The 13,967-nt window shown below is 40.7% G+C and overlaps 1 protein-coding gene across 10 annotated transcripts in view; it reads left to right on the forward strand.

The window, feature by feature from the left end:
• Positions 1-13,967, forward strand: part of agpat4 (1-acylglycerol-3-phosphate O-acyltransferase 4 (lysophosphatidic acid acyltransferase, delta)) — a 287,637-nt gene that overhangs the window by 221,165 nt on the left and 52,505 nt on the right. For 6 of the 10 annotated variants that reach the window (XR_011355899.1, XM_069932043.1, XM_069932045.1 and 3 more), the window contains exons 6-8: positions 2,321-2,423; positions 4,988-5,063; positions 8,876-9,074. Coding sequence is in view for 8 of the 10 variants with exons in the window: in XM_069932043.1 (XP_069788144.1) it covers positions 2,321-2,423; positions 4,988-5,063; positions 8,876-9,074 (378 nt within the window). In the remaining 2 variants the exon portion in view is untranslated. Of the gene's footprint in view, positions 1-2,320; positions 2,424-4,987; positions 5,080-8,875; positions 9,075-13,967 lie in introns of all 10 variants that reach the window. The other 4 variants (XM_069932050.1, XM_069932048.1, XR_011355900.1 and 1 more) reach the window with 3 other exon arrangements.

Below are 13,967 nucleotides of genomic sequence, written 5' to 3' on the forward strand. Positions count from 1 at the left end.
AGGATGTCCAGGTGCCCAGCAGCCCGGAGACATTTCTCTGCGACGTCTCAACAAGCATGCTGCGTCTGGTGGTCCCACCGCACTGGAGGGCGAAGGTTTTCGGTATGATCCACGACCTCGCTCACCCAGCAGTAAAGACAACTGTGCGGATGGTTGCGGAGTGGTTTGTGTGGTACGGGCTGAAGAAGGAGGTGGCGGAACTGGCCAGGAACTGTACCAGGTGCCAGACCTCCAAGGTCCAGCGACACACACTAACCCCCATCCAGAACTTTGACCCGGTGGTTCGCAGATTCCACAACATCCACGTTGATGTTGTCGGTGCCTGCTGGTGTCCAAGGACGCTCGTTACCTCCTCACGGTGGTGGATCAGGTCACAAGGTGGCTGGAGGCCGTCCCGATTAAGGAGGCCTCCGTGGAGACATGCGCCAGGACTCTGGTCAGCCAATGTATTGCCCGTTTCAGAGTCCTGGCGCACATCACTAGCAACAGAGAGGCGCAATTCACATCTGCCATGTGGACTCAGATGGCGAATCTCCTGGGGGGTCAAGCTTCACACACCATAGCATACCACCTGCAGTCCAACGGGTTGTTGGAGAGGTTCCACAGGCACCTGAAGGCATCGCTTATGGCCAGGCTCTCTGGACAAGACTGGGCAGACGAACTACCTTGGATCCTCGGGATTAGGACAGCACCCCAAGGAGGACCTGCAGGCTTCAGCAGTGGAGATGATCAATGGCGCACTGCTTTCCCTCCTGGTTGAGTTTTTTGGCCCAAACCCTGTCACCATGGCCACCAACCAAAACCTGCTGGTGGACCTACGCAGGCGACTAGCCTCCCTAGCTCCCCCACCCCCAGTACACCACAGCACCCGGCCGTTTCATCTCCCCAAAGTGCTCAACTCGGCCCAGTTTATTTTTGTGCGGAGGGGACCACAAGGTGCACCGCTACAGCGACCGTACGAGGGGCCATACAAAGTCTTGCACTGGTCCGGCGGAACCTTCACCCTGGACATTGGGGGGAAGAGAGGAACTTTTTACCGCCTGAAGGCAGCCAATTTGGACTTATCGTAGTCGGTGCAGACGGCTGCCCCCAAACCCCGGGGCCGGCCTCCAAAACGACAGAACACATAGCCGGTTCTGGGGGGTGTTTGTGTGGCGGCACACATCCTCATGGCAAACCGCCCCGCTTGTATTGCCATGTAGTGGGGCAACCATTGGGAAATAGCGTTGTCAGAGGTCTCTCTCTGACTCCATCATCCCTTCCAGCGCGCACCCTGGGCAGCGATTATGATGTCACAATGCATCAGGTGACTGAGCTCGTGCTGCCCTTAAAGGGGCGTGCTGAATTTGAATAAAAACTGTCATTAACGACCCTCAACGTGGTGGCTGTTTTTCTTCCACTGCTCACACTGCCACAATATCTTATTTATTTGATGCATGTGTGCACATCCAGGATGTGTACTCAATTTCATTGTAGTTGTGCAATGACAATCAAAAGGTTATCTTGTTTTGACAGCCCACAAAAGACAAGCAGTAGTTCTAACTTGCAATTATCACAGAAGGAACTTTTTGTAAGGCTTACCGCCTCTTCAATAATCTTGGTGCTATTGACATTTTGCCAGCTTCTTCGATGCGCTCTAAATCGGGCCCAATCTATCCAGTTCAAATCCAATTTCCAACTTTCTATTTCTTAAATTCCATCTTTTATTGACTAATGAGTCAATAACTCCATTTTTGTTGACTAAATGCCACGACCATCTTCCTTTATAGTCACTTGGAGAGACTGGAATGTCATTGTTTATGACTCATTCAAGAGAAGTCCATACTAAAGTTGCAGTTGAGTTTTTCACGGTTTATTAAGCCTTATCAGTTACTACATTACTACTACTTTTTTGAACAATTAAATGATGCTTAAAAAGATATTTAAAGCAATACTTAAAACAGTTAATAAAAGTTTTCAGTCTATCTCAAGACCCTCTATCTTCATAGAACAAAGAAAATTCAAAATTGACTGTCTTATCTCAAAAATGCAGGGAGAGAGAAGGCTAACTAATGTTGAAGCAAGATGTTACTAGGAGACAGCTAATTGCAGACTTTCCTTGCAACTTGCTTTTTAACCCTGACAGAGACCTTCCAGTCAAGCAAAAGCATTTGTAAATTAATATGCCTGAACAAAATGATGAACCCGTAGTGAAACAAATCTGGGATATGATTTTCTGAGAGCATCCGTTTTGAGTTTTAAAAAATTACTCGGTTCTTTCTGATTAACTAACTCAATCTACATTTATGTCATGTGCTTTAAATTGCTTTGTTTCCTCTAGTCCCTGCTGTGTATGATGCTACACTCAATTTCAGAAATGGTGAAAATCCAACCTTACTGGGAACCTTGCATGGAAAGAAGTACCATGCAGACATGTATGTTCGGTAAGATACTGGAAAGTGCATGCAGATTACCATTTCATTGTAGGAGTTTTGGAAAAGAGTGGAGCAGAAAGGTTGAGATGGATAAGGAATATTGTAAAGAATTTAACAGCAGTTTTGAAAATAATTTGCTACTCAACTTCAGTCTCTAATTGGCTGCAGTATAAGGCTCCATCTGGTCAATGCAGAGGAAACTGGGAGAGCTCTCAGTCCTGGTGATGAATGATTGATTAACAAGAAAATTCAGAAAATTGTACAAATGGAACAAGTTGTAACTCAAACTCTGGGAGATCTGGTGGGAGATGATTGGGCATATAGAAGGGATCACCAGGTGTGGACTGAATGGAGAAGATTGGGAGATGGAGAGTGAGTTTTGAAATCAGGAGGGTTGAGTGAAGGTTTGTTAGAGGATAATTATCATTTGAGTAGAAAGAACTAATGGAGATCACAACAAAGGCTTGGAGAAGCTGTAAACTAAGTTTGTGAGCAGTTTGTCAGGTAAAATATTAAACTGTGGCCTTACCACAGTACTAAATTAGGAGAGTGAAAATTATGACAGGATTAGACAGAAGCTATGGGGGAGTAAACTTGGAGCAGCTGTTATTTGGCAATTGTTTAAGGACCAACTAATTAGAAACCAGGACTGGCATGTTCCAGTGTGAAAGAGGGATTGGGATGATAAAGTAAGAAAACAGTGAATGATGAGAGAGGAATGAACTTGGTCAAAAAGACAAAGGAAACTTGTGAAAGGTTCAGGAAATTACAATCAGACAGGGTCCTGGATGAATATAAAGATTACAAAGAAAGAGCAAAAGGGGCCATGAAATGTTCTTGGCAAGCAGGAAAAAAGAAAATCCTAAGGAATTTTATATTTAATTTAAGAACAAGACTGAAAAGTAAGCAGATAAGACCACTCAATGATAAAGGAGGGAATTTATTCTTCGAGTCCAAGTAAGTAAGCAAGGTACTAAATAAGTACTTTTCATCAATGTTTATCAAGGAAAAGGACATAGACAGCAATGGGGAGCATAATGTGGAGAATATTTCTGTGTAGGGGAATTTTTGAGATCTTTGTGGTCCATATTGACTGATTTGCCTGACATCAGTGTTTGGGAAGATGTTGGAGTTGATTGTCAAGGATGAGGTTGTGGATTACTTGGAGACACATGACAAGAGAGGCCAAAGCCAGCATGGTTTCCTTCAAGGAAATTCTTGATAAATATGTTGGAATTCTTTGACGAAGTGACAAGCAGGCTAGATAGGGGAGATGCAATAGATGTTGCATTTAGTTTTTCAAAGGGTCTTTGACAGGGTGCTGCACATGAGGCTACATTACAGGGTGAAAGCCCATGGTATAACAGGAAACATACTAGCATGGATGGAACACTGGCTGATTGGCAGAAAGCATAGAGTTGGAATACAGGGATCATATTCTAGTTGGCTGCCAGTTACTAGTGTTGTCCCACAGGAGTCCATGTTAGGGCTGCTTCTTTTTGTCTTTACAGTATATCAATCATTTAGAGTATGGCAGAAATGGCTTTGTTGCCAAGTTTGCAGATGATATGAAGGTAGATGGATGAACAGGTAATCTTGAGGAAATGGGGAGGCTGCAAAAGGACAGACAGATTACAAGAATGGACAGACAAATGGCAAATGAAATACAATGTCGGTATGGACATGCACTTTGGTAGAAGAAATAAATGGGCAGATTATTTTTTAAATTGAGAGAAATTGAAAATTCCCAAATGCAAAGGCAGTTGGGAGTCCTCATGCAAGACATCCTGAAGGTAAACTTGCATGTTGAGTTGGTGGTGAAGAAGGCATATGCAATGCTGGCATTTCAAGAGGAATAGAATACAAGAGTAGGGATGTGATGTTGAATCTTTATTAAAGCACTAGTGAGACCACGCTTGGACTACTGTGAGCAGTTTGGACTCCTCACAAGGATGATTCTGGGACTGAATAAGTTATCATATGAGGAAAGTTTGATTGCTCTTGGCTTATACTTGTTGGAATTTATGAGAATGGGGTGGGGGGGGAGAATCTCATTGAATGTTGAAAGGAACAGAGAGAATAGATGTAGAAAACCTGTTGGGATAGTCTAGGACAAGAGGGCACCACTTCAGGATTAGACCAGGGATGCGGAGGAATCTCTTTAGCCAGAAGTTGGTGAATCTATGAAATTATTGCCACAGGTAGTTGTGGAGGCCTCTATTGGGTGTATTTAAGGGAGAGATTGATTAGCCAGGGCTGAGAGGGAAAATAATCAGCTCATGATTGATTGGTGCGGAACATTTGATGAGCTGAATGGCTTATTTCTGCTCCTATGACTTATGGTCTACATCAAATATTTACTGCATTTAAATGAATGTGAAACATACTGAAGTCACAACAAGTACTTTGATATACTTCTGACTTTTTCTTTTTAACTTAAATGAATATAAACATTTTTAAATGATTTTAAGCAACCAAAATGGAGATGCTTCCATTGGGTTTGCTTTTCATGTTTGTATAGAATTCTCAAGGAATGTGTTTTTAAGCCTTTAACATCTACTTTGGATCTACAGACGGATTCCAATTGAAGAGATTCCTGAAGATGAAAAGGAATGTGCTAACTGGCTCCATAAACTCTACCAAGAAAAGGCAAGATTATCTCATGGTACTTAAGATGTGTTTAGTGATGACAAATTTTATGTTGTTTGGTTTATTCATACCAGCTCTTATAAATCAATCCTATGTTTTCAAAAAACAAATTATGACTTAATATACGCTCTTTCAGTACAATTTAAGCAACCACAGGTGGTTTCGAATTGCATTTGGATTGTTTCATATTGTTTATGATTCATTGTCTATGACAATATGCACATATTGTAAATTGATCTTCAGTTTTGATGGTTTTGGATTTGGAAAGCCAGATTTAAGACCACCTGAATTGTGCTGCCGTATCCACCCCCATCCCCTTCCAGTCGCCCACCTGACTTGTGCTGCCGTCTCTCTTCCCACTTGCTGGTTTTTGGAGCTTTCCGGATGTTAGATGTTCGAATAAAGGATTGTGTACCTGTAATAATGTTAGATGGGAATGATGCATCTGATGAATAGGTAATGGACAAATCTACTGTACTGTGCAGAAATGGAGCTCTTGTATGAAGTAGACAATAATAACATGATGCAGTTTAGAAGGAAGCTGGCTAATTTACTCCTACTTTGACACTATCTTATCTGTTACCTTGTTCTTTATCCTTAGCCTAATATATTTCCCCTTTCAATTATATGAGAATATTTTTGTATGAGATTACAGAATCTATTTCCATTGACCTTTTTTGAGATAATTTATTCAAGAGCATGACACAATAACTATATAATTAAGAAAGCAAACATCTTCTCTCTGATTCTTAAAGCATTAGGCAATTGGGTGTCTAATTACACTGGTCAATAAAGATTTTGCTTCCTGAACACTATTGGGTTTTTTATCGCAGGTCTAATTCAGAACAGGTTGGAGGGTGATTGGTATTAATGGGTGCATAATGGAGATCAGAGGTGGAATAAGCAGATTTGTGATGCAAAATTCTGATTATAAACTGAAATGCATTAGATCTGAAATGACTTCATGGTTCTGGTCATCCTCTTTTTATGTACTGTATTAGTTGAGTACAAGAAACTCCGGTAAGACATATTTAGAAATTAAAATTTTTGTCATAAGAAATGCCATGTGAGCTTAGATTGATCAGCCATATCAGTTAAAATAGAAGCGTCGAAGCAGGCTGAGTTCATGTTTGAAATTCTTTACTCTTCCAAGTTGGTGTTTTAGAGGTTAAATGAAATCTCAGCATTGTTTACAATAAGATTTCTGTATGCTTTTCAACAGTTACCTTGTTGTATTATCTTGCGTTTATATATCATTGATACCAAGACTCCAAATGGTAAATTTTAAATAGGGAGCATGCACTAAATCCAGATTTGGTGACCAGTTTACTGAGTACCTGTGTTTTATCAATGGGACTCAATTTGGACTTCCACTACCTAACCATTTAAATTCCTTTCGCCTGTCTCACACGGATATGTCTGCCCTCAGCCTCATCCAATGCCAGGCTAAATATAAATTTGAATATGGACACCTGTCAGCCTTAAACCCAATGGCACGAACATCAATTTTTCTAATTTTAGATAACCCTCACCTCTGTCTGGTTCCACTATTTCCATCTGTTCTTTAACTGCTCTTTCTTTTTACTACATCATCCTGCATTCGATAAAGGGCCCTGATCCAAAATGGACAGATACTGCCTGACCTGTTGAGTTTCTCCAGCTGCTCATTATTTGAAATATTAATGACCTTTTTAAGTGATGATGGAGCTGCATTTGTCAGATAGAGAACATACCATTTACCTTGTAAATTGTAGAAATGTTTTTGGGAGCTCAGTTTACTGCAGTAGTTTAGCCTTTGACTCCTTATTAATATCACTGGACCGCTTAAGTTTTTGGTCAATGGTGACATTCCTGAGGCATGCCGATGGTATGTATTGCATTGCATTTCACTTTTTAGTAATTTTGTACAAAATTGCACCTTTGGACTTGTAGTTTCAAGTTGCGAGGTAACAGCTAATGAACTTGTTACTGAAATAATGACTTGCATTTTGTTCAGTTTAACGTTTTCCTGTCTATTCCATTATTCTTAATTGTAATGTTCTTTCATATGGAGCCCAAGGTTAGATTACTCAAATAATTTTCATTTGTTTTATATTTTTGTTTGAGGGTTGTGTTTTGACATATTTCCTAACTAAAAGGTGTTCTTTGCTTTAGTTTCAAGTGTGCACATGGACTCAAAAATAATAAATTACAACTTTGTTATTAATTCAGGTGGGTACATTGCATTAGGCCCTTTCATGCAAAGAAAAAGCCCGACTGTAAAAACAGAGGTTCTCCGCCCTTGCGTTGGGAGACTTGCCTTCTTGAATGCACCGTAGCCGGCTCCAAGGCACCGACTGCAATCCCTCTCAGAGAAGGATAATCAGCTGAGCACTGCGCTGCACCACCCCACATGAATGTACAGCCACTGCAAGCGGCTTTTTAGGAGCAGGCCAATGACACTGTCAACCTGCGACCCGTCTCCCCACTCACCCCTCTTCCTCCATGACCCCCTCATGGCAGCGGTGGCCAGTGTGGGCTGTGACTGCCTCACTGGGCCGCTTCAGCTTTTCGGGCCACTCTCTGTGACTCAAAACGTGGGAAAGCAATGGCTGTCTTCCCTACCCATAATCCCTCATGCAGTTGGAACTGTTCTGGAAGACATGGGATTATGGGTAGGGAAGATGACCATTGCTCTGCCGTGTATTTATGATGGGTAGAGCCATCACATCGGGAGGGAGGAAGATGAATGAGAATAATTGGGGCAGGGTGGGGTGCAATAGGCTTGAGCTTTCTTTCAAATATTCACCGATCTACTGCTTGGGCAAAATGACGAGGGAGTGCAACAATTTCTAATGGAGTGAAAGAGAAGTAGAAATTAATTAAGTTCATCGCACTGTAGCGGCCTGTGCACAGAGGCATGGACCGCCCTGCAAAATGGCCAAAACTGTGTGGACCAGAGGGTGACACTGGCCATCGCCCCAAGTGACCTATACATGGTAGGTAGATGGGAACTCTGGTGGAACGCAGGCCAATCCCAGGCTGGCGCTCCGATGACGCAGGGCCCTGACGTTAGCGCCTGGGGCCCATACAAGTGCAATGGCCAGATCAATAAACCAGTCTCGTTTTCCAGGGCTTTGGTTTGTATGTCATTCTTTTCCACGCTTGCATAGCGCGAACGCTAGAGCACTTTAATATTTCCAAGAAGTTAGAAGTGAATGGTATTAATGGTCCTTAGGGTGCAGATTTCTTTCAGAAAACTTCCTGATGTTGGGACCAATAAGCAAATGAAAATTTGATTTTGTTCATTAGTTATTTTTAATGTTTGGATTCCTCAATTATTTGTCAATGTATTTAAATGGAGTGCACGAGAACAGTAGATTTTTTGAGGAATTAATATAAAAAGTGATAAAGTTGATTTTTCAAGTTACAAACATTTAAGTATAGAGTAATATGGTATTTTACTTTAGACCTAATTTAAAAATGTTTATTCATTTTGGCATCAATACCCACACATTTTGTCCAGTCTAATTTTCCCAAAATTATTTCCTTGTTTTGTATGATAAGGTGCTAATTAACATAGAGAATATTTTAAATAGTGAAATAGTACTATAATTAATATTTTGTTCTTCTTGGAACTTGAGCAGGCTTGGGCATGTCCAACTGTGACTAAGAGACTATACAATGGGGATTCTAGTGGATTAATTGTAGTCCTCAAGGTACTGAATCTTGCAAAAATTACCTGCATTACTAGGGGAACTGTGCAGAACTAATGTGGGTCAAATTTAGAGCAGAAATGTATTTTTCACTAAGGCGTACCATTCTGTTATTAGGATCTTCTTCAGGAAGAATACTTCAAAAACGGCAGATATCCAGGAACTCCGATTGTGCCACCAAAACGACATTGGGTCCTTATAAACTGGCTGTTCTGGTCTACGCTACTGCTGTTTCCTTTATTTAAGATAGTTGCTAATATGATCATCAGTGGATCATCCCTGACCCTAATTACTCTTTCACTTATCATCATTGTGGGTAAGTCATGACTGGCTGTTGCTGTTCCCATCTGGATTGTGCGGCATGTGCTCAGCGTCTGGTTTGCCCTAAGTGAACAGGCTCTTTTTAAAGATAATAAATAGTTAATTCCATTGAGGATTGTGGTTGCATAATGTAAAATGCTTATTTTAGATCTGTTCAGATGCATTTTTTCTGATTGATGACATTGGACAACAATTTTTTTTTACATAAGATTTGCTTCCTGAAAGAAATTTGGGATTATGATTATCACAAAGATGATTTCAGATTTCATGTATAATGTAGAAAATTGCAGAAACCATGAATTAACTTTTATTGAATTTAGCAAGTTTAATCGCATAATGACGCTGACGCGTTGCATTAATTCAACATTTGTAAAAAGGTTTTGCTGCTGATTTTCATCTGCATTCAGTATCTGATGCCGCTCTTGTCAGTGTTCACAATAGTCGGCCAGCATTGATAGATTCCAGTTGCCCTGATGTTGCTTTCCCATGGTCGCCATGCCTTGGTGAAAGTTTAAGCACGAATGCAGAAAATTAATTTTCAATGACATGTGGCACTTCATGGTTTTATATGCTTGAAGCATGTAAAAGTATGACAGTAAATCACAAAAATAGTTTCTATCTAAAAAAAAAAGGTACTTGATTGGAAAATTCTAAGGTGATTTTCATGATCAGCTGCTCAAACTCCTTAAAAAGTTCGTAAGTGTTCAGAAAGCAAAATCTTCGTTGTCCAGTGTATTTTAAATTTTATAGTCTATGCTTGGATTCTGTTTTGGAGTCTTGGACTAAATATTTAAGAAATCTCTGCATGTAGAAATTTGATTGTAACCAATGCATGTGCAATCTTATAGGATTGATATTCTGGTTGGAGGATGATGATCCTCGAGCTATTTAATTGCATCATTTGTTTATTTACCATTTCAGTTTTAACTCTTCTTCCTCTTGTTGAATTGTATCTAATCTGAAATAGTGCATCAGCATTTGGCATATTTACTATTAGCAAATCATGTATTTTGATTTTTAAAAAATCTTTCGTTCAGTCAAACTATTCATCCTTGAGTTGGCTGCTGTCAGCTTTGCAGCAGCCAACACTACTGTATTGTTCTTGGTTGGATGAAGATAATCAATGATGATTCCCTCTCCACTTCTCTACCGTGGAGTTTAAATCTCACCTCAAAGTCAAAGGGGAATGAAGTCTTATTTAGCCCAGATAGGAGGAGGATTTGCTTTTGTTAGTAACTGGGGTAAGAAAGCAAAGCAGGAGTAAGTGAACAGTTTCTGGCAAAAGTAACAGAAACAATAACAGGTTTATTGTCATATACAAGGTACATTTGCATCAAAATTCTTGTAGCAGCTGAACAGGTACTTTTTAAAAAAAAAAGACTACATTGTAGCGGCAGCTACACTGCTACTGAAAGAACACACAACCAAGCGGGTTGAGCTCAGTGAGCCGAAAACTGGTTTATTGCTGGCTCTCGGGCTGGATTTATACTCCCAGCCCGGACCTGGCTGAGAACCACGCTGGGGGGCACCGACGTCACTCGGGCATCACGTGGTCCCCCAGCGCGAGTTTCTGAGCCTGGTGCTGAGAAGAAGGGGAAACCCCAGATGGCACCATTTTGGCCGGCTGCCCCGCCGCGTGGATTACAAGCGGGGCCGGTTTGCCTGCCTAGTGGCATGCTGCCACAACATAATTTTAATTGAAAAGATGTAATGAATACAAAGTGACTTTGCAACAGTGCAGACAGTGCTTTTGTGGTGTTAGAGCAGTGTAACAAAGATTGGTTCCATAACCTGGTAGGTGTTGGAAAGAACTGGGGGTTATTGACTCTTGGCATAAAGGTCTTCAGGCTTCTGTACCTTCTGCCTGATGGTAGCAGTGAGGTTATGCCCAGGGTGATGGGAATCCTTTTTGTGATATTGGCTGCCTTCCTGAAGCAGCACATTGCATACATGTCTTCAGTAGCTGGAAGGTCAGAGACTTTGAAGGAGTTGGCTACGTTTCCTACCTTCAGCAGCCTTCTGAGAATGATCTGTAGAATGAGTTAAATGTGATAGCTAAAGAGGACAAAAGGAGGAAATGGGGTAATTAGAGGGTGGTTAATTGTTTTGAGGATGAAAGGTGAGAAATGAGATGTGCTTGAAGAAATGGAGCTGTTTTCTGTCGCGGTTTTATAAAAAATAATCTTGGTTGAGGTTCAGAAGCAAAGATGGTGAAATTTGGCTGTTTCTCTAAAATTCCACTAAATGCAAGTATGCCTCTTAGCCCCTACTGAAATTAGAATGTAAAGAGGTGAGTCTGATGGTGATTTTATACTTGAGCAAGTAATATATGCAAGAAAAGATTGATATCTCCCCCATAATGTTTTGAAAGATATTAATCAAATGGGACAGGATTTAGATAGAAGAAAACTCTTTGCATGGCTGGGTCTTGGATAGGAGATTGGGATAGGGAAAGCAGTGGAGCAGGAGTTGAAGCTGATGACTTCAATTTTGGAGACCTAAAAAACTGGAACTCAATGGCCAAGCCGAGAAGGTTAGAATTGCCATATAGACACTCAGTACATCTGTACATGGTCAATACAATCTCTGGCCCAGGCATACAGAAATATAACATTTGCTGAGTGGTAGCAGGGGCTCCTGTGGTGCAGTGAGGTAATGTGGTCATCACAACCTTATCAACCTTTGTGGCAACCTTGAGAGATCTATGGATTTGAATCCAAGGTCCCTATCTTCTTCTACACTGTTAAGAATCCCGCCATTAACTATGTACTCTGCCTTCAATTTTAGCCTTCCAAAAAAGCTTCACACTTTTAAGTGATGAGATTTCTGAATGTATTTGTTTATAAATTTAAACAAGTCTATTAGTTGTGAGAATCCAATTTAATCATATTAATAATTTGTGGTGAATAAACAACGATTGACCTGAAGAATGCAAGAGAACAGATAACATGGTAGATGGTGCTAGGGTGGCCATTCCAAAGGAGGACATAGTCCTAGGTTACCATATGCACACATAGTGTGTTTGCATTTGTTGTTTATGCAATACTGTTTAAATCTTATATTAAAAAAATGTTTTTTTTTGAATTTACTATATGTGTATAATAACCTAGGACAAAGTCCTCTGTTGGAATGGCCACCTTAGATGGTGTTTCACTGAGATACTTTTTTTCCTTGAACTACTGCTGTTTAATTCCTATTGGGACATCTATGAGCAAATAAATTTGGTTTTGAAAACAAACTAGGGATGGCCTATTTTTAAAATTAACATTGGCCTTGGTTATGAAGGTATTTACTATGATGGTAAATAATCAAAAGTAATAATTATGACTGGTTAATGTTGTATTGGAAATGGAAAAGCAGCTGAAGAGGGCTTGTGTGTAAATATTGAAATAAAATTTGAAGTGTAAACATTTTATATAAATAAGTGAAAACACTTGATATTGTTTTTGTTGACTCCAAGTAACCTTGCAGTTATTTACTTTAATTATAAAATAGTTCTATAAACACTGAATACAAATTAATGTATTTTTGTCTGTCATTTTTATAATTTCACCATCTCAATTAATTTCAAGCTGCTTTGCAATATTTAACTATTGTACAGTTTTGTAAAGTGAATTGGCAGCGATTGGCAGCATTGTGGTTCTGCAGTTAGTGTTTCTGGCCTATTGCTCTAGGAGTCTGGGTGTGAATCTGACCTTGGTTGCTGTATGCAGTTACAGAAAATGCTTTGTGGACACTTATCCTGAACTTTGTAGCAATTCATGTGAAAGTGTCAAGGAAATAAATTGGTTTTCACTGTAATGCATTGTACAATGGATGAATAGAGGTTTGAACTTTGTGCACCTAATTAACATGGGATCAGGTTGACTTTGCAAATTTAAATATTCTACTTGAGTTTAAAAACACAAAAATCTGCAAAATCTTTGATTGTAGTTTACACAAAAGTGCTGGAGAAACTTCCCTGAGTCAGTGGGAGGTATGGACAGAGTTGACTGAGAGGTGGTTGGTTTAATTTTAACACTCAATACAGATAAAAGACATGCAGCATTCTTTATGTAGCAAAGAAAAATACATAACCAATGACTTCTCACCTGACTCCTTCATCAAGGTATGAGCTAAAAACAGCCTGGCTTCAGAATAAAATGGTGAGGGGAGGAGCACAGGGTTACTGGCAGGAGGTCATAGGTGGATAGAGATGGGAGGGCTTGAAGAAAAATGCTGAGTTGGGAGGAAACAGTTACCTTTCTGAAGGGAGAGGTGGGGGGGGCGTGGTGGAATGGAGGGATAGGGAAGTCAGAGGCGTGAGGTGGAGATTTAGGAAGGTCAGAGGGTGGAAGTGGCAGATACGGCCCTTAGCCCTCAGACTCTCTCCTCTCTCCCCACAATCCCCTCTGACCCTTCCACCTCCCCCCCTGACCTCCTCTACATGCCATCTCTACCTTTTGACCACCTCAACCCTCCATTTCTCCTCCTGATTTCCCCCCCCCCTGTCAACCAATGACCTCAGCCTTTTCTCTTGTGCACCCCTGTAGATCAGTCATCTGTGTTCATATCCTGTATATTTGGGTTACTGGGGTTCCGGGGGATTCTTTATGCTGGCACAATCCGGTAGCCATGTTCTGTTACCCAGATATACAGGATATGAACACAATCACTGATCTACACCTTTCACTCATATGACCTCTTGTCTGCAGCACTGTGCTCCTCCCCTTGTCCCTCTTTCTCCCCCCCCCCCCCCATTTTATTCAGGTGCCTGCCTGTTTTTAGGTCATGCCTTGATGAAGGGCTCAGTCCCAAAACATTGTTAATGTATTTTTTAAATCTATGCTACATAAAGAATGCTGAATAATTCTGAGTTTCTGCAGCATTTGTGTGTAAATTTGAATAT

Source organism: Narcine bancroftii, chromosome 4 (genome assembly GCF_036971445.1).
Source record: "Narcine bancroftii isolate sNarBan1 chromosome 4, sNarBan1.hap1, whole genome shotgun sequence".
Lineage (NCBI taxonomy): Eukaryota > Metazoa > Chordata > Chondrichthyes > Torpediniformes > Narcinidae > Narcine > Narcine bancroftii.